The 21410-nt window shown below is 48.9% G+C and overlaps 1 protein-coding gene across 3 annotated transcripts in view; it reads left to right on the forward strand.

Annotated features, from left to right (window-relative positions):
• The window catches only part of SDK1 (sidekick cell adhesion molecule 1), a 965237-nt gene that overhangs the window by 643959 nt on the left and 299868 nt on the right, over window positions 1–21410 (forward strand). For 2 of the 3 annotated variants that reach the window (XM_055346825.2, XM_055346826.2), the window contains exons 6-10: window positions 3319–3430; window positions 4127–4317; window positions 12892–12975; window positions 16627–16821; window positions 20461–20577. In XM_055346825.2, the coding sequence (XP_055202800.1) occupies window positions 3319–3430; window positions 4127–4317; window positions 12892–12975; window positions 16627–16821; window positions 20461–20577 (699 nt within the window). Of the gene's footprint in view, window positions 1–3318; window positions 3431–4126; window positions 4318–12891; window positions 12976–16626; window positions 16822–16977; window positions 16988–20460; window positions 20578–21410 lie in introns of those variants that run through there. The other variant, XM_055346828.2, reaches the window with a different exon arrangement.

The following is a 21410-nucleotide window of genomic DNA, read 5'->3' on the forward strand; positions in this document are numbered from 1 at the left end:
TTTAAAAATACATATATATCTATATATGTATCTATATCTGTTGCTTAAAAATATATGTATCTATATATCTTTTTAAAATACACACATATATTTATATATATTTAAATTACACAGGTAAATAACAGAAGAAGTAAAAATCGTATTTGAGAGTATCATGAAGTGGTGTGAGCTAAAAGCTCATCTGTTGTAGCAGAAAGTCAATAGATAATGTCTAAAATTGGCTAAAAACAAGACATAGCAATAGATGCCTATAATTTAAAGACATGGAGCTCAAAACTAAGATAAAACACTAACAGATTTAGGGGAGATTGCCTTAGGGAGAGGGGGTATGGTTTTGTTTCATTTTAAGCCTCTCTGTAATGTTCTTTTTAATTTATGTGCACATATGAATTTGATTGAAATTTAAAACAATTTTTTAAAGGAAGAAAATATACCAGGATCATGTACTATAATGAGCACTACCCTTGCTATTGGAATATCTGGATTCAGGTCACGTAATATTCTACTGAAATGTTTTTGTGCAGTCTCAACAGAAAATGCATTGCTCTGCCATCAGAAGACCTATATAACCTTGACCTTGCTGTGGTGGTTTCCATAAGTCAAATTCACCTTGCAGGTGACCTTGTGTGTGTATCACCATTGCTTTTTTTTTTTTTTTTTTTTTTTTTGAGACGGAGTCTCGCTCCGTCACCCAGGCTGGACTGCAGTGATACCATCTCGGCTCACTGCAACCTCCACCAACCGGGTTCCAGCGATTCTCCTGCCTCAGTCTCCCGAGTAGCTGGGACTACAAGCATGTGCCACCATGCCCAGCTAATTTCTTTTTTTGTATTTTTAGTAGAAATGGGGTTTCACCGTGTTAGCCAGGATGGTCTCGATCTCCTGACCTCGTGATCCACCCGTCTTGGCCTCCCAAAGTGCTGGGATGACAGGCGTGAGCCACCGTGCCCGGCCCCCACTGCTCTTTTAAGGCTGTAGGTGAATCAACATGAAGGACGGCTTCCTCCTCCTGTGGTGGAGCTGAACCCCGTGATGGACGGATGTGTGCGGTGCCTGCGGCACTTTGGCCCTGCGGGGCTGCGAACTCAGCCTTGGGGCTCATCTGTCCACAGCACAGCCCCTTGGAGTCTGCCAGGAGCTGAGCCCCCACCAGTCTGGGGAGGAGGGACTCAGTGGCCCAAGGACCATTCTCCTCAGGCGTCCTCCCCAGTCCTGAACTCAGGCTTCCTCATCTGCCACCGTGGCTGAGCAGTGATTAATGCCAAATTAGCACCCTGTTCAGTGACCTTTCAGTATTAGCCACTGCCTCCCTTCACTTCTCATAACTATTTGCAAATATGAGCTTCTCCGGCAGTTTCTCCTCATCAGCCACTTTCACAGATGACAGGCAGGCCGTTAGTCTGATTGGCATTCCATTCCTGTCCTTTGCCCCATCGTCAGTGCATCTGGACTCTGCCATATTCTCAGAAATCTGATAGCCAGCCCAAGGATCTCGGCAATTTTACAAAGGGAAGGCGTCAGCAGGAAGGTTTCCGGAGAAGCTTCGAGGGTCCGCTGCAGCGCTGGAGAGTCTAGAGATGGGGAAGGCTGCCTCAGCCCCCCAGGGACCCAGGGCTGGGTGAGAGTCACCCTCACATTATTCAATCAACATATAGATTTTAAAACATTCATTACTTGGCTCTGTCTGCATCAGGCTTCTGTTTTTCTTTTAGAATTCACATGCACGTTTAATACAAAAATGTCGTACTGCTCAGGCAGTGCAAGGCAGAGCCCAGAGCTGTGGGAAATCAGAGCTGATGAGAAGCCCGTCCTCTCTTTCCTGTTGTTCTCTCTCCGCAGCCCTCACCCCACCGCCAGCCCGGCAGGCTAGAACGTTTCAGTTGCCAGAATCCTCCGCCGCCGCTCACGATGGTGGCGAGTCCCTTCAGCGTGAAGCCCAGATGAAGCGTTTTGCGTTTGCAGTCATTTCCATTTATTTTTATTTCCAGCCTCTTACATCTCCGCCCTTTATTGAAATCCCTGTTCTAGAAATGTTGGATTGGTCTTCATTTTCTCTAAATAAACAGTAGTAAAGTGTACTGTGGGTAGTTTAATTTCGATGTTAAATGTATTTTAGAGAAAAGCGGCAAAAAATTTATCCTATTTTTTCTCCCTTGTCACCAAAAGTACGAGCTAAATTATTTATAGTTTGATACTCAAAAAACGTAGATTCAGGATATTTACTTTTCAGAAAGGAAAAAAGGATTGAAACTGCAGTAACAGAACTGAACACTTTGTTAGTTGAATATATTGGCTCCAGGGAAGCATATCTGGACAGGAGTAAGAATGTCCACTGCTTTCCAGTGACACCCATGCCTAACGTAGTGGCTGATAACATGAAATATTTGTGGAATTGAACAGATTTGGAAATAGCAGGTAGACTGGGTAACTCAGTAAGCAAACTCTTAAATCAATAAAAGAAAAATAAAGCCAGCAAGCATTTTGGAAAATGCCAAACAGTTTAAATAAAGCCTCTCAGCCACACAACACACAGAGCAGTAGCGTAAGGCCCGGTAACCATGCCCTGTAGGACAGGCTGTGGATTGTGCCTGAGGACACTGGCTGTGCTTGGGCCCCATCTGATGTGGTCTGAGAAAGGCCAGGGACAGTGACCCTGCCCCAGGGCTTCTCATGGGAGTTCAGGTAGGGGCCATGAAATTTGGGTTTCCTATTAGCGTGGCTCTGACAATAGTCTTCATTTGTCATGCTCCGATCATCCCATCTTTTCTATCTGCCGTTTCACTTTCTGTGGTTTCCATTACCCTCCGTCAACCATGGTCCAAAAATAGGAGAGTACAGCACAGTAAGATTTTTGAGAGATAGAGAGGGACCACATTCGCATAACTTTCATTACATTATGTTATCATTGTTCTGTTTCATTATTAGTTATAGTCAGTCTCTTAGTGTGCCTAATTTACACATTTATGACAGGTGTGTATGCAGAGGGAGAGAGTTTGAACAGTTGCCCTTCCACTCAACGATGGGGTTATGTTCCAATAAACCCACCGGAAGTTGAAAATATCGGAAGTCAAAACGCGCTTTTGTAGCCCCGTTTTAAGTTCAGGACTGGACTGAATGTGTATGGCTTTTGCACCATCATAAAGTTGAAAAGTCCTGCGTGGAGCCATCATACATCAGGGACAATTTGTGTCTGTAGGGATTGGTACTCTCTTTGGTTTTAGGTATCCCCAGGGGTCTTGGAATGTATCCCCTCAGATAACGGCGGGGGGTGCTCCTGTACTTAGAGTTTCATGGACATTTCTCTTTTCTCTGCCACAGGAGATGTTGGCACACCTGAAACCATGGCCCCCACCATTGTGGTTCCCCCGGGCAACAGAAGTGTGGTGGCTGGATCCAGTGAGACCACCTTGGAATGCATAGCCAGTGCCAGGTACGTGGCTCGTCTCCTGTGAGACTCCTAGTAAATATTCCACGACCTGTGACGAGCCAACGATAGAAGGATACCCTGGAGCGTGAGGTTCAGCCTTCTAGCGACAGTGGTCTTGTTTGGCCAGGTGGGCCGTGAATACGAGATATGGGTAGATAAGGAAATGGACACACTGATGTCTTCCAGAGTCCACCACTGCAACAGGGCGGTGCTTTCAATGCAGCTCTGGGTGGTAGTGGGGGGCTCCTCTGAGATCCTCTCTAGGGAAGAGAGAGGAGTTGAGGCAGAGGAAAAAGTTCATTGCTCTTCTCCTCTGTAGTCAGCCAAGGTATTCTCTGCCTACTTAGTGGTCGCTCCAGAATCAAGCTCGGATGATCCCGCCTTCCATGTCGTTGTGTCCCCTCATAGTATTTATTGTAAACATTAATTTCCTGAGCAAACGGGATCATTAGCGCTTATGGTCCATTGCTGCGGCAATTAGATATCCTTGCTTAATAGCCCTTGAGCAGAATGCATCGTCGATGCGTGCTGGGAGGGAGTAGAGTTACATCTAGATTGATTTTTCAGTGTCCGTTATTCAACCCGCCATGCACCCTGGTAGCATTAGCTTCGTCAAGCCTGTGCCGAGTGCCTGAGATGATGACCGTTGCCACCTCCCTGAGTCACAGTCGTCGTCATGAATGCCTTTCATTCCCACAGGCCTGTGGAGGACCTGAGTGTGACCTGGAAGAGGAATGGAGTGAGAATCACCAGTGGCCTCCACAGCTTTGGAAGACGCCTCACCATCAGCAACCCGACGTCCGCGGACACCGGGCCGTACGTCTGCGAGGCGGCGCTGCGGGGGAGCACCTTTGAACCGGCCAGGGCGACGGCCTTTCTTTTCATCATAGGTAATGCGCGAGCCTCTAAGTGGTGTTGCCAGCATCTCAGATAGCATCCGACACTGACTCTTTTGCAGAAACAAAATAGCGTATTTCAGTGGCTTTATTTGTAACTCGGCAAATGAAGGTGAGGTTGAGTTTACCTTCCAAATCCTTCCTAGCCTTCTTTCCCAAGAATATAAGTCCATTAAATCCAAAGTGTTGATGTTCTCAATCCTTCCAAGAAACGTCCTTCTGAATACTCCAGTCACAAAGCTCGGGAAATAGAGCGGTGAAACCCCTGTCATATAGATCCCTCTCCTATTCTAGCTATTAGGCCGCTAAGCTTTTCTGTAACTCTTATTTGGCTATTGTGATCGGTGTTCAGAAACTATTCTATTATTGCTGTCCAGGCATAGTGGCTTATGCCTGTAATCCCAGCACTTTGGGAGGCCAAGGTGGGCGGATCACTTGAGGCCAGGAGTTCGAGACCAGCCTGGCCAACATGGTGAAACCCCGCCCGTCTCTACTAAAAATACAAACATCAGCTGGGCGCGGCGGCGGGCGCCTATGATCCCAGCCACTCGGGAGGCGGAGGCACGAGAATCACTTGAACCCAGGAGGCAGAGGTTGCAGTGAGCCAAAATCGCATCATTGCACCCCAATCTGGGCCACAGGAGCAAAACTCCAACTCAAAAAAACAAAAAAGAAATTATTAACTTAGAAATTATTCTATTAATTATTAATTTAGCTGTTATTTTTTGACCTAGCAGAAAATGTAAAACTATCGGATGTTACCTTTTGTTAAACTTAAAAAAAAAAAAAAAAGAGAACAGAGATGCTTCCTCAAACTGGGCAACATATTATTCCTGAACCAAGGAGAAAGAGAACATAAAGTTAAGTACATTGGAGTTGCCCAGCTCTAAATGCCGGAAACTATTAGTGTTTAGGGAGTGTGCATTGTACAGTGGCTAAGAAAATACAAAACCTATTATCAGTTTATGATGAGGTTAAGTTGTGAGGCAAGTGACTTTATTTCTCTCACTTTTCCAGCTACTGTCATGCATTTATTCTTCCTAAGTGGCCGTGACGACTATGAGAGCAGCCTGTGTCCCACAGTGGTAACCGCTGTTGATAAGAGGTAGCCTTAGAGGCCGCCTCTAGGGGGAGAATCTCGACTTCCTCTCTCCTCTGTGGGAATAAGGGGACTTGAGAACAGGAAAATTCAAATAAGAAAACCCTCAGAGAGCCCCTTAAATCAAAAAATTTGCAATCTGCCACTTTGCAAAATAAGGAAAAAAAAAAGCTTGTGTTTTCCTATGAAATTAGCAAGAAAAGGAATACTGCACAAAAGGTGGTTGACCTTGATCACGTCCCATTCCTTTAATCATTAGGAAATGACTCCGTGTCCTGACTATGACTCTTCTAAATCCAATGCAGTGCAAACCTGTCGGTCCCTCTCAAAGAAGCGAAAGGCCGTTAAAAGCATCCAACGAAGCCGGCTTTGAGTCACCAATCACTGTTGATTCTACATGAGAGGCCTGAGCTGGTATTGCTACCTTCCCCATCCATGCTTCCGCTATAGATGTAAATATCACATCCTATTCTCCGCAAAGACTTTTTCATCGAGGTTGATCTATAGTTCTAGGAGCACAGCACATTATAGATTGAGCCAAAATTAAAATTTGCGATGTGTAAATCTCTAGTAGACAGGACTATACCGTGTTCAAATATTTTAAGGTAATTTAAACAAGAGAGGAAATTTATCTCCCTTTAAACGAGAATGTTTGTTTCAATCATCATTCCTTTTTAAAATATTTAAATCTATCTTAAGAGCTTTAGTTTTGCATTTATATCTGATTATTTTTGTCTTCTCTCGAGTTAGCACCTCTCCGTGTTCTGACTTTTAAAGGTACACGAACACACTTCACTTCTTTATGATGTTGATTTAAATCCCCTTTTATTCATAAGAATTTGCTGTAGCAGGTAGGATTTTTGTGGTTGGCGCATACTGCAAAAACCCTGAAGAGAGTGTCTGTGTCAATTCCGAGGAATTTGGATGGGATTATAATCCCACGCCCTGTGGCCGGAGCATTACTGGTTTCACAGGGCTGTCACCATGTACCTGTCAAAAGAGCCACCTGTAGGAGCACACAGGCCAAAGACAGAGAAACAAATGGGCTCCTATTACTTGTATTTTATACTGATGACACAGGACAGGCTAGTTGTGCTGTTTGCCCCACCTGCCTGTATATGTTGCTTAATTTCTGTGGCTTGAATGGGAGCACAGAGGTCGGCTTCCAGGTACCACCCCGCCACTGGCTGCCCAGTCCTGTGGAGCAGCCCCTGTACGCCCTCCACCCTCCCCTCCTGCCTCCGCTCTACACCCTCCACCCTCCCCTCCCGCCTCCCCTCTACACCCTCCCCTCCCGCCTCCCCTCTACACCCTCCCCTCCCGCCTCCCCTCTACGCCCTCTACCCTCCCCTCCTGCCTCCCCTCTACACCCTCCACCCTCCCCTCCTGCCTCCCCTCTACACCCTCCCCTCCCGCCTCCCCTCTACACCCTCCCCTCCCGCCTCCACTCTACACCCTCCACCCTCCCCTCCTGCCTCCCCTCTACACCCTCCCCTCCCCTCCTGCCTCCCCTCTACGCCTTCCCCCCTCCCCCCTCCCCCTCCCCTCCTGCTTCTCCTCTACGCCCTCCTCTCCCCTCCCACCTCCCCTTTACAACCTCCCCTCTACACCCTCCCTTCCCGCCTCCCCTGTACACTCTCCGCCCTCCGTTCCCACCTTCCTTCTACACCTTCCCCTCTGGCCTCCCCTCTACACCCTCCGCTTCCGTCCCACCTCCCCTCTACACCCTCCCTTCCTGCCTCTCCTCTACACTCTCTGCCCTCCCCTCCCCTCCCACCTCCCCTCTACACCCTCCACCCTCCCCTCCTGCCTCCCCTCTACACCCTCCACCCTCCCCTCCTGCCTCCCCTCTATGCCCTCCACCCTCCCCTCCTGCCTCCCCTCTATGCCGTCCACCCTCCCCTCCTGCTTCCCCTCTATGCCCTCTCCTCCCCTCCCACCTCCCCTCTATGCCCTCCCCTCCCCTCCTGCCTCCCCTCTACACTCTCCACCCTCCCCTCCCACCTCACCTCTATACCCTCCCGCCTCCCCTCTACACCCTCCCCTCCCACCTCCCCTCCCGCCTCCCCTCTATGCTCTCAGGCCTCCCCTCCTGCTTCCCCTCCATACCCTCCCCTCCCACCTCCCCTCTATGCCCTCCCCTCCCTTCACCTCCTGCCTCCCCTCCCCTCCTACCTCCCCTCTACACCCTCCCCTCCCCTCCCACTTCCCCTCTAAGTCCTCTTCCCTCCCCTCCTGCTTCCCTTCTAAGCCCTCCGCCCTCCCCTCCCACTTCTCCTCTAAACCCTCCACCCTCCCCTCCCGCTTCCCCTCTACACTTTCTGCTATCCCCTCCCGCTTCCCCCACACCACATATAACCCGACACACTCCACGCCACAGCTGTTACCAGAACACAGGGAGGCAGCGGCCCAGCAGGGCCCTCACCTTTCCCGCTTCCATGTGTGACTTCCAACTGCAGGTGCCCCCATGTCCTTCCTGGCAGCGTCCTCAGCCTGGAGCCAGCTTTGCCGCATGCAGCAGGCAGAAGTGCTGGGGACTGACACCCGCAGGAATAGTCTCACCCAGCATCTGAGGGGAGCTGGTGGGTGGATACCCAGGCCCTTAGCTACCTGTCCTCATGAGGTTGTGTTCTATACTGGCTCCCAGAGTGTCCCCGGGCATGAGGCTGCAGCCTCCTGCCCTGGGAGGTGGTGGATAACAGGCTCTTTGTGGCCAACCCCACACTCTCCCAGTGGGGTTTCCCTCACCACCCAAGAAACTGTCAGCAACAAACCTGTCTCAGGTCCTGCTTCATGGGGGAAGCCAACCCAAGCCTGAGTCGTGTTCCTACAGACCCCTGTGTCCCTGCTAATGCCTGTGCCTGGGAGGAATGTGCCTCCAGCCCCAGTGCCATCTCACCTGGTTGGTGAGGGCTGTGCATCCATGATCCACCTGGTTGGCGAGGGCTGCGTGTCCGCGACTCCCCTGGTTGGCGAGGGCTGTGTGTCCACGACTCGCCTCAAGCATCCCCTCTGCTGTGCAGCCCTTGGATGTTTCGCCCCGGGGGAGACTACTGCGCTCTCAGCCGGGCCCTTGCGGCCTTGGGCACATGCTGGGGGCAGCGCTGCATGATGTAAAAGAGAGTGGGCTCTGGGGACACAGCGGGGGCAGCATAGCATGACGTAAAACAGTGCGGGCTCTGGAGACAGAAACGGGGTCCAGTTCTCACTGCACCATTCATGGGCTTGAATGAGTGTTGGCCTCAGTTTCCACATCCATAAAATGGAGGAGATGGATGTAGATGGTACCAGCTCATATTGTGAAGGTTAAATGCAAAAATGTCTGTCACAGAGGCTCTGAAATAGTGGCTTTAGTTGCTGTTGTCATAACTCTATTATCCTATATGTCCCATTGCACTAGCTGTTTACCAATAATCAGTTATGTGACACACATTTTTCATGTTTACCGTCTCTGGAATCAGGATGTGCCTCACCACCTATGAAACCATTTTTTTTTCCTTGGGGCTAAGACAAGGATGCCCCTTACCTCTGACTGCAGCACCTTAGTGCCTGTGAGATGCATCTTCCCTCCGAGCCACGCCTTCCCCACGGTCTCCTCATCACACACGAAGCCGGCTGCTCCCACATGTGCCCTGCTCCTGCTGAGCATGACGGCTCGGAAACTCGGAGGGCGAGTTTTCACTGGAATGGACTCTTACCTGGTGGGGCATCTGCTGCCAGCCCCTTCAAGTTGTTCATGGAATTCAGTGCTTGTGGCTTGGGGGCTGGCTCCTGGCCAGGGGTCCGGCTCCTGGCCAGGGGTCCCCTCAGGTTCCAGAGTCCCCTGCATCCCTGGCTCATCTCCAGAGCCAGCAGCTGCGGCTGAGTTCTTGTCACACATGGAAGCTCTCTGCTGTCCCCTGTGCCTCCAGCTGCAGAAAGTCCTCTCGTTTTAGGGGCTCACATGATTAAATTGGGCCCACGCAGCGAATCCGAGAGTCTCCCTATTTTAAGGTGGGATACCTCATCCCACCTGCAGAGTCCCTCTTGCCAAGTGAGACAGCATATTCATAGATTCCAGGGGTGTGGGTGTGGACACCTCCGGGAGCCGTTCTGCCCACCTCGGTGGACTAGCATGCAGTGCAGGCCAGCCGAGGGCGTGCATGGGACATGCTGCTCCCTGAGAGGGGCGACCTGGAAGGAACAGGGAGGCAGCGCAGGAAACATCTTTGGGTCTTGCAGTGATCCCTACACGGAAGAAGCTTTGCAACTCAGAAGCTAAAACCCAGCAGCATTGGGGATGGGAGAGCAGGAAAAATGCATGGTGTTGTTGGGGGGGCCTTCTCCACTGCGGTTGCCTCCATCGGGCCTGAGCCTGCACTTTGTCACACTGGCATTTTGGAGAGTGAGGTCATTTGACAGAGGCCCTTGGTTTGAGGGCAGTCTGGGAGGTCTCCCCACCTCCTCTCCTGAGACTGGGGAGCTAGAAGCTTGCGCTGCCCCTGGAGGCAGCTGCCATGGGCTCTGGGCCATGTGGAAGGCGGAAAATCTGTGCTGGCCTTTTCCTAACACCCTGACTTCACACCGGGCATGAGAACCTTTCCCTGATGTCTTCATATTGTTTCAAAAGAGGGAGAAGTGTTTGTTTCCATCCCCTGTTTTGTTGGCTGCGGTCAGGATCAATTTTCAGAAGTCCAGGGTGGACCCATGTTGGCAGAGTACCCTTTCTAGACAGAGTTGCCACTGATAGGCTAAGACACGCCCTCGCTCTCTTGCCCTCTGAAGAGTACGTGGTTGAGAGTCTATGCACAGGATGACTCATTTACAATGGGTTTTCCCCAGTGTTTAACTCACGGGCTTTTCACGGTCCATAGGCTTGGCATTTCCTCCGCTTCTTTGCCTTAGAGCAGACTGTGTGTAAAATCGTAGCTGGAAATGGGGAGAAACTCCATCTGAGCAGCCGCTGGGTTAGAATACTAGGAAGGATTGGCAGGGAGAGAACTCGTACCCTCACACGATGGGGAAGTACTAAGGGAAGCTCAGAGGCCACACAGGGCATGGGCAGCTCAGCACCTGTTCCCCAGGCACAGCGACCTGGAAGGCTTTCCAGAACAAGCTAAGAGCATCCGCAATGAACAGCCAGATGTTTCCCACCCATGCCTAGCACTGAGCTACTAAAACTGCCCAGGACATTGGCCGCTGCAGGCGGTGGCAGGCTGCCCCCCAGACCTTGGCCAGGCCACAGTACTATGGAGAGTGTGGAGAGGGATGAGTTTTCTCACCAGATGGCATGCTGTGTGCCAAACACAGGTGGTCACTGGCTGGGGTGGAGAGAGGTCACCACTTGGAGAGGAGCAGCACCGTCTGGGCCTGGAGGTCCCCAGAGCCATGCACGTGCTCAGCCGAGCCAGCTTCGGGTCACTGTGTGGAGTGCCCATCTCCCTGACCCCAGCGAGGTCCCTTCCTGGCACTCAGGGGAAGCCTCGGGGGACTGTACCAGGCGACAACGGTAATCAGTACCTCGGGGAAGGCACCCTGGGCCCGTAGGTGCCGACCATTGTTATATATGGATTTTGTATCATCAAAGCACAGGTCATCTTGGGTGAATCTCAAGGGAGCCATGAAGAGTGAAAAAAATAGTTGCAAAGGTTACACTCGATGACCTCCTTTCTGTAACGTTCTTGAAATGACAAACCTACAGAAACAGAGAACGGATTAGTGGTTGTGAGGGGTGGGGGTTTGGGGTGCTCCTGGTCATGGAAGGCAACACCCTTGTGCTGATGGACACGTGGACCTACACACGTAATAATGTTGCATGGGACGTGCATGTGCCCTCTTTTCACGCACACTTGAGCGCAGGAAACACTGGCAAGAGCTGGATAAATTGGGTTGATTGTATCAGTAGCAGTATCCTGGTCGTGATGTTATGCTATCGTTTTTTGCAAGATGTTACCATTGCGGGAAGCCAAGTGAAGGGTCCATGAGCTCTTTCAGTGTTACAGTGTTACTTCTCACAACTGCACGGACTCGACAGTTTTCTAAAAAGAAAACGCTCAACTAAGAAGAGGAAAACTATAATTAATCATAAGCAAATGTTGATGTCGAATGTATGTTTTTTTCCTTTTTCCCTCCCATGCTTTTAATCAGATCATGACGGTAGATACTGACTTAGCTTCCCTGATGAATACAGGTCAGGACCTGCACACAAGGGCCCTGACAGCAGGCAGCTACTGTATGTATAGTTGGAATATAAATAATACTGCCTTAATGATTATTGATTGAGGAAACGTGATCAAATGGGGGATGTATGAGTTGTGCAATGAAGATGAGCTTGAAAAAGGTAGACATTAAATGCTGGCAATATTTCTTCAGGCTTGGTCTGTACACATGAAAACTTAAGTAGAGGAATCTGCTTCCTTCTAATGAATTTGCAGCCATCTCCTCAGCCAGGTGGTTAATTCAGGCAGATTCTTTCTGCTTGAGTGGTCCAGGTAATCGCAGAAGTGAAACCTCACTTTGCCTCCTTCCAGAAACCTTCAGCCGCTTCCCCCTTAATCGTTTCTTTGAAATGCTTAGTTTTCATTTCTCTTTTTCATCTTTTAGGTCCCACCTTGTTTTAAAGATACAGTCAATATAGGAGGCATGCCAAGCTATCTTAACCACATTCAACACAGTTATAATGAAAGTAAACCAACTCTGGAAGACAGTTCCCAGAAATTAATTATCGCACAGAAAGTGAACACAGCAGCCTTTTGTTATCATGATAATGAAATCACCACCACCTTAATACTTGACAAACTTGGCCATGCCTCTGTTGAATTTCTGCTGAATAAACTGGAAAAATATTGCAATTGGCTCTCCAAGGAAATTCATTGTTTAATACAACCACTGTTTTTTTCCTGCAGAACGGGCGAGTGGAGTATCTAGAGATTGCAAGTGCCTAGGAGTTTCCTTTGCTACTAAAGATAGATGAGCGCTCCCTTATATTTTTTCTCTTAGTTATTATTTGGTATTCCATTGAAGTATTAAATCTCTATTTTGGAGAACTGCTAAGAATTTTAAAAATATGTTAATAGGCTGTTCCCCGATACAGGCTGCACACCTTCCTCAGGCACTTGACAAGCTTCACGAGCTCGTGTTTAGTTTAGATACTGAAGCAAACTAGCCCATAAAATACGGTGCTATAAATATAAACCTTTATGAACCTCCTGGGGTAGTCCATCTAAAATGTGAATTAAGATATTCCATGATTCAAGCCCATAAACTGAAAAGTAGCCATCACCCTGAGTAGTAATTTGCTTTCTGAAACCCCAGACTGTAAATTGCCTTTGGCCTGTGCTCACTGAGTTCTGAGTTTGTATGCACGATGCTAACTAATGATGAAGTTTTCAAGAATGGTTTTTAAGAGGAGCCCAAACTATTTTAGGTTATATGGTCTCTGACATATCCTTCTTTGGCTTAGGGGCTTTTTTTTATTTTCTTGTTTGAAGAGCCACCATATTTTACTGCTGAGCCTGAGAGTCGGATTTCAGCTGAAGTAGAAGAAACTGTGGACATCGGATGTCAAGCCATGGGTGAGTGCAGAGTGGCTGCTGGACAAGGAGCCGTGACTGGGAGGAAGGGAAACAACCTTTTTCCATAGCAGAATTGCCATCATTCTAGGGAGACATTGAGTGTGATGGCAAAGAGCAGACTTCAGAGAGTAGATCGGTCTTGGGGCAGTGACCGTGGGTAAGGCATTTGACTTTGCCAAGCTTTTGCTTCCTCCCCTGCAAAACAGAGATGATACTATTTATCCAGCAGAGCAAAAAGGAAGCCCCCATCTACCCCAGATAGAGAGGGGACTCCATCATATCCTGTGGACTCCTCTTCCAAGGCCCTGACTCCACAAGAGTGTGACCCCCCGAGATTCGGGTCAGAAAATTCTTTCTCATCCATGGGGTGACTGGGACTGGTGACCACAGCCACTCTAGAAAGGGAGATGGGTGTACATGTATTTGTAGTAGGTACGTGAGGTACAAGGCAATTTTGTTCCACTGATGTATTGCACAGTGGTGAAGCCAAAGCTGGGAGTGCGTCCGTCACTGGAGTGATGTACCCTGTACCCGTTAAGTAATTTCTCATCGCCCACCCCACACCCTTGTGAGTCCCCATTGTCTGTCCTTCCACACTCTGCATCCATGTGCACATGTGAGTTAGCACCCACTTATTAGTGAGAACAGGCAGTCTTTGTCTTTCTGTGTCTGAGTTCTGTCACGTAACTCAGTGGCCTCCAGTGCCATCCAGGTTGCTGCAAAAGACACCCTTTTATTCTTTTTTGTGGCCGAATAGTATTTGAATAGGAAATGTTACCTTTTTTTTTTTTTTTTTTGCCTTTTCAGCTCTGGGTCCCCTTTTCCTTTGCCATTCGGGTCATCCCAGCCCTCATCCCCATGCTTCAATTACAAGCTGCCCACTGTCACCGTCTCATGTCGGGCAGCACAGGTGATTACACAAAACCTTCTAGCAGAGACAGGCTTGTCAAGGCAGTTTCGTTAAGAAAACCTGTGTTTGTATTCTGGCAAGTATCAGGAAATGAAAAGGATCTTTTCTGTTTTGTTTGTACCCATCCTTCCGAAGGATAGTATTTTCTCCTACTCCCTAAGAGCTCGGAGCGTAAGAATGACCACCAGTTTTGCAAATCTTCAAAACAGCTCCTAAAAGAGAGATGATTTTCACTGTACCACAGGAAAACCAAGCCCTGGAAGCATCGTTAAGTACAGTGCCAAAGGCACTGGGCCACGTGATGAAATGGGATCCTTCTCTGGTGAAGTCATTGCCCAGTGTGTGGCCTGTGGGAGTTACTCATTAAATGCTGGGTACATAACTTATCTAGGTCCACATGGTAATGGAGGCAGGACCCAAACGCAAATCTGTCAGCCACCAAAGCAGCCACCTGGCTCTTGCCAGAACACTAGCTTCCCCCAGGACCTGAAGCCCTGGACTTAGAACAAATGCCATTTGTCCATACCTGCAACTGTGTGGATGCCATTTCTTATTCCTGAAAATGGTGTGTCACCCTTCCAGTGCTGTGCCACCCTTCCGGTGCAGCGGCGTGTCACCCTTCCAGTCCTGGTTGTAGAGGGAAAGATCAGCCTCTGCCCAGAGACCCCCTCCCGACCCTCTGTGCTTTGTAACCACTGCTCCTGGCCCAGTACTTGGTTCAGTAGGAGTTCTGGTCCTTGGCTCCTGACCAGCTCACAGTGGCTGCTGTCCACGGCTCTGTTCTGTTTCTGTTCTTCTCTGTTCCAGCTCTACTGATTCAGCATAGGGGAGGGGGAAAAAGTGTGAGAGAAGAATAAGACGAATTTTAAGTGGAATTATCTTTCTTACGGTGGTTGCATTGTTCTTTCTTGTGTAGGTGCCAGCTTCTTAAGGCCAACAACTCTGTGAATGTGAAGCTATAAAATATTTAGAGAGCTTATATTTCAGAAATAAGAGTATACAATACTGCGGGGGATAAGATTTCTGTTATGACATTAAATTGCCCCAAAATAGAAATACTCCCAGTTCCCTATGTACTAACAATTATTTTTCAACAAATGACAATCTTAAACTCCCTTTGACAAGAGAAAGCTCTTTTTTTTCTTTGCACGACTTCTGCAGGGTAAACTGCTTGTTAAGTGTAGACTTACAAATATAGAGAGAACAGATCTTCCGACATTGCACTGCCATCGTATAATTTACTGCTTTCTTTTCATTTTGACAGTGAAACTATAGCAGCATGTGAAGTGGTTATTCCTTATGAAAGTGACATCATGTAACTGCTATTATGAGATATTACATGAATTGGTTATGCTTTTACCTTGAAATGGATTTTTTAAGATTTCCTGACTTAATGAAAAGTGACAGGAAACATAATTAAGGCAAAGAAGAGCATCTGAGAAGACATTATCTTGAGTTATTCCATGGCATTAACTTTATTTATTAAAGTCGACATCTCACACCTACCCACACGCCATCTTAAATCAAGGGATTTTGGTGTGCTTTGCACTGAAGCATGTCAAGATATGTTTTTTATTTAAATCCACTTTCTCTTTAGGGAAACTGAGGTACAGAACCATCTGAGTTCTAGAGCTAAGTGTAGATATGCCTCATGGAGCGAGGCAGCTTTTCCTGTATCCACAATGGAATACCTCTTGTGCCTCCTAGACCCTTAACAAGGTTACTTAACCTAATAAATTGCTCCTCTGAGACAGTAGAACTCCATGAAGGCACATGATATCCAACCCCTTTGATAGGGGGTGTTTAAAAGATGGCACTCATTTTCATTGTTAGCTGTTGGGATGAACAGTGATACTGCCATTGAGCACTCACCAGGTGCCGGGCATGGGTTTTATAAATACATATGTAAATGTACACACATGCACATATATGCACCAACTCACACAGACACACATAGAAACACATGTACACATATATATGCAGGTGCACATATACATACACAGATGTACACACATATACACACATGCACATGTATACACATGCACACATAAACACATGCACATATATGCACAAACGCGTGCACACACATACACACATGTAAACGTACACACGCACATATATACACACATGCACACATGTGCACACACTCACATGAACACATGCACATACATATACACACACATGCACAGACACACAAACACATCCAGTCTTCAACCTTCTGAAGTCACAATTATCACTCACCTGCATGTGAGGAAACAGACAAAGAAAGGGACAGGTAATGTATTCTGCCCAAGGTGACACTGTCCGCGAGGCATGGACCTGGGATGTGGCCTGTGTCCTGTCCTCTGTCCCTATGACCCTGTGCTCAAGCCCTCCCGTGGTGGCTGAGTAGGGCACTGCAGAGCCGAGAGGGCTTCATCTCCATCCGAACCTTAAGCTCACTCTCAGCTGGAATCTCCTTTCCAAACAAGAGCATGAGCCTTTGTGGGTTCTGAGTGGAGCCTGGAAGGCACCGCAGCCAGGGCGGTCACAGTTCATGCCCGCTGTTCCTCTCAGCACCCCTCCGTGTCGATGGCTTCATCTACAACGAGAAAAATAGCTCCTTACAGGGTGGTTGAAAGCACGAATAGACAAGAAAATGCCTATTAAAATATTGCCATTCTAGCCTTTGAAACAGATGTGCCTCAGTTCTCACGTCAGGAATTATTTTTAAAATCCTATTTATTCCCATTCCTACGCAGGGGTCCCCCTTCCCACCCTCCAGTGGTACAAGGATGCCATCTCCATCAGCAGGCTCCAGAATCCTCGATACAAAATGCTCACCAGTGGAGGCCTGCGCATCCAGAAGCTGCGTCCAGAGGACTCCGGCATCTTCCAGTGCTTCGCCAGCAATGAAGGAGGGGAGATCCAGACCCACACCTACCTGGATGTAACCAGTGAGTACACCCAGGCCTGCAGCTACCTGACCTGGACGTATCCAGTGAGTACACTCAGCCCCATGGCTACCCGGATGTAACCAGTGGGTACACCCAGGCTCACAGCTACCTGACCTGGACGTATCCAGTGAGTACATTCAGTCCCATGTCTACCTGGATGTAACCAGTGGGTACACCCAGGCTCACAGCTACCTGACCTGGACGTATCCAGGGAGCACACCCAGGCCGACGGCTACCCGGATGTATCCAGTGGGTACACCTAGGCCCACGGCTACCCGGATGTATCCAGTGGGTACGCCCAGGCCCACGGCTACCCGGATGTATCCAGTGGGTACACCTAGGCCCACGGCTTCCCGGATGTATCCAGTGGGTACGCCTATCAGCAAAGCCAGACCTGCTAGACTGGGCCTTCAAGGTAGAACTTCCCAAAATTTGCTCCATGTACTACACACAGAAAATGGTAGTATCTGTTCAGCCCCCTGAGGTAAACAGAAAGGGTAATGTGGCCAGAAGTGGGCAGACCAGGAGAGCCAGCTCTCAAGCACACCTGAAGCCTTTGTGGGTCCTGCGGGGAAACTGCTGAGGCCCACAAGCAGCACAGACGGCTGTCACTCCCCGGCCCTAGTGCCCTCCTCTTCTCGGGGCAGCCTTGCCTCTTCCCGCACTAAGCCCTCCTCTTTCTTGAGGAGAAGTAGAAAAAACTCCCTTATTTTCTGGGCAGAATTGGAAAGACTATTGAGTGAATAGATCACTCCTAATCTTTTTCTTTTGATCTTTTTTTTCCTATTTTTTACATTCATTCTCTATTTTACTTTTATTGAACAACTGTAGTTCTTTTGTGAGTTTCTTTTATTATCCCATTAACAGAAATACCTTGGCTCTCTGTCTTTGAAAAATAAACTCAAGGTAAAGGTTTTCATTGTTTCTGTGGGTTTTCTTTTTAATCTCCCATGGTTGTATAATACTGTTCTTCTAAAATGAAGTAGAATCTAGTGATTATGGAATTATACCTTTCATGTTTGCCCTTTTGGGAGCAAAAGGCTGATATCCTCAGGGGTGAGAGCTGTTGGAGAGAGCAAATCAGTGTCACAGTGTGCACGGCCGAGGGCTCTTCCCACCCACAGCCTGCAAAGAGACTGACAAGGTGTGTAGCAAGCTGTGCACGTGTTTTGGTGAACTAGGGGTCCCTTCCTTGAATCTTGCCCTCAGGTCAAATTTGTCTTTCATTTTGGAGCTTAGGAAACCAATATTGCTTCAAGCAGTAGAAATAATATTGAATGCTCAAGTCAGAAGATGAGTCTTGATTGACTAGAATTATTTGAAGCCTATCTTGCAATCATGAGCTGGGACGTTCTTGAGCAGGGATCGACAAGCTTTTTCTGCGAAGGACCTAATGGTAGATATTTTTGGCTTTGAAAGATGTGGCCTACTCAGCATTGCTGTAGTAACCTAAGAGCAGCCACAGTTCTCAGCATATGCGAGTGGCTGTGTTCCAATAAAACTTTATTTACAAACACAGGGTGCAGGCTGAATTTGGCCCCCAGGTTGTAGTTTGCCAATCTCCATTCCAGCGAGAGAATTAGGAGTGAGAATAAAGGAGAACCCAGAGAACATCTCTGGGTTTCTCTCAGCCTCAGTTTTCTCGTCGATTAAAACGGAGCTAACCAAGCCCAGATTATAGGATTCTCATGAGGGTCAGATTGGAAATGTAAGTGAAAGTGCCACCTGAACTGTTACCACGGCAGTGAGTGAGTGAACAAACAAATCAATGATTGTGATCATGTTATCTGCTTTGTAGTAGGAGGTTTTTTGCAAAATGAGTTTTTTAATTAAAATACCCTTAATGAAAGGAAAATGTGCTTTAAAAAATCGATATTGATTTGCTCATTTAGCAAGCAGCTGCTGAGCATCTGTGTCGGGCACTCTGGATGAGGCTCTGGGGACACGGCTGTGAGGAAGACAGGCGAGGTTCCTGTGCTTCCAGGACAGAGGGTCTGCAGGGAGGAGAAAGGCAGTGAAGGACGAGATGACTCCAGCCAGCCAGGCGTGCTGCAGAAAAGGGGAGCAGGTGCGGTGGCACAGTGAGCCGGGGGCCTCCCCCAGACAGTGTGGCTGCCGGGGGGGGCTTCTCTAGGAGAGATTTAGAAGGAGCAGGAGTGTGAACTCTTGGGGACATGCGCATTGCATGGGCTGGGGGGGACAGCAGGTGCCTTGGAGGAACAAGCTCGGCATGTGTGCAGGTGAAGGGAGGCGGATAGGATGGGGCTCAGTGACAAGCAGGGTGGCCATGACGGGCTGGAGGGTGGAGGGATAGGCAGGGGCAGAGGCCGAGAACAGGAGGAGCCTCGGGAGCTGCAAGCAAGCAGAGAAGGGACATGAAGGCCTTTGTAGCTTTCAAAGGGCAGCCCAAGGCTGGCTGCCTCAGGGACCCTGACACAGGCACAGAAGTGTTGAGACCTATTAGGGGGCCTGCAGCATCTGGCAAGACCTGGACTCGGGTGGTTGCATGCGAGGTGGAGAGACACGGTCAGCTTCAGGAGGGGCCGTGGCAGTGAAGTTTCTGGGACTTGCCGTGGTCCATGGGATTTTCAGCAGGTGCAGGCAGAGGCGGCGGCTGTGCCCTGGCTTCCGTGAGGTCTACTCACTTCTTTCCTTGAGGGGTATCAGCCCAGGGACCCTCACATAAGACTTGAGAGACACAGATCACTGTTGTACGGGGGGTTCCGGTTAATCGTTACTGGGTAGCACAGAGTTGGGCGAGCCCTTGCTGAAGCCGTTAGGAGCTCCTCCTGTCTTTCCTCGGTCTGACTCAGGGCTGCTGGGGGCCGTGACCATCCCCCACGAACAAGAAGAAACCCAGCACTTGGGGCTCATGACACCTCCCAGAAATGTATCTTTATGGAGGTCTTTGAAACCTGGTTATTTTAACTCTCAGAACAGATCCTAGAAAGGATCCTAGAAAGTGTCATCTTGTGGATGACATTTTATATTCAATAATTAGCTTTTTTTTTTGTTTTTGTTTTTGAGATAAGGTCTCACTCTGTCACCCAGGCTGTAGTACAGTGGCACGATCATCGCTCACTGCAGCCTCAGCCTCCTGGGCTCAAGCGATCCTCCTGCCTCCACCTCCCAAGTATGTGGGACTATAGGCGTGCACCACCATGCCTGGCTAATTTTTCATTTTTGATAGAGACAGGGATCTCACTGTGTTGCCCAGGCTGGTCTCAAACTCCTGAGCTCAAGCAGTCCTCTTGCCTCAGCCTCCCGAAGTGCTGGGAATATAGGCATGGGCTACCTTTCATTTAAAGAACAAAAGCAGTCTTTTGGCTGATCTAAATAAATGCCTCTCCTCTCTTTAACGTTCATCTGAAACTGTTCTTCCTGGGCCCCTGCACGTTTCCACTTGTGTATCTATTACATCATGACGCTGTATTTTCTCTCCAGGTTGTACACAAAGATCGGTAACTCCTGGGAGAGGAAGAGTGGAGGGCTGCCGTCCCTCCTGAACAGGGTTCCTTTTGTATTGCTACAGTTACCTCTGTGATTGGCTCTCTAAAGCCCGTGCAGGATACTCTGCCAGGCTGGTGTGAGCCTCTCAGCGGAACAAGGCCTGATCATTTCATTTACTCCTCTTCTCAGATATCGCTCCAGTGTTCACCCAGCGGCCAGTGGACACCACAGTTACTGACGGGATGACAGCCATTCTAAGGTGTGAGGTGTCCGGGGCTCCCAAACCCGCCATCACCTGGAAAAGAGGTGGGTAGCATCCACTGCCCACAACAGCATGGCGCATGTAGAACATAACGTATCGGGCCAGTGCTTGCTTCTTATTCACTCTCTTGTTTATTCACTTATGCATTCACTCAATGAAGATTAAATAACTCTTATGGCAGCAGTCCCCAACCTTTTTGGCACCAGGGACCTGTTTCTTGGAAGAGAATTTCTCCATGGTCTCCAGTGGGGGCTGATGGTCTAAGGATGAAACTGTTCCATCTCAGATCATTAGATTCTTCTAGGGAGTGTGCAGCCTAGATCCTTGGCATGCATAGTTCACTGGAGGGTGTGCGTTCCTATGAGAATCTAATGCTGCTGCCGAGCTGACTGGAGGGGGAGCTGAGGCAGTCATGCACAGTGGCCACCGCTCACGTCCTGCTGCGCAGCCCAGTTCCAAACAGGTCTGCAGCCCAGGGCTTGGGGACCCCTGATTTGCAGAATGCCTACCAGGTGCAAGATGCCATGGGCACAAGGATAAATAGGACAGACAAGATCCCTGCCTTCTAGAAAGGGAAACACACATTAGAAAAAGAGAAGGATTGTGCAAATGTCACTCTTCTCTACCCACGCCCTTCAGAGAGTGCCTCAGGCCTCATCGGGCCTTACCGTGTCAAGCATTGGATGTGAAGTCACTCTGCTAGCACTCACTTTTCCCACTGTTAAGTGGAGCTCTTCCTTATGACATTCAGAATTAAGGATCACGGCCTTTGTTTTGTTGAAGAAAGATGCTTCCAGGGCCACATCGTTCCTTGTCTTCCCCAGTCAACCCGGGACGCTTCAGCCCACTGTGGGTTCAGTTCCTGGGAAGGCTGCCT

The sequence above is a fragment of the Gorilla gorilla genome, chromosome 6 (genome assembly GCF_029281585.2).
Source record: "Gorilla gorilla gorilla isolate KB3781 chromosome 6, NHGRI_mGorGor1-v2.1_pri, whole genome shotgun sequence".
NCBI classification, from domain to species: domain Eukaryota; kingdom Metazoa; phylum Chordata; class Mammalia; order Primates; family Hominidae; genus Gorilla; species Gorilla gorilla.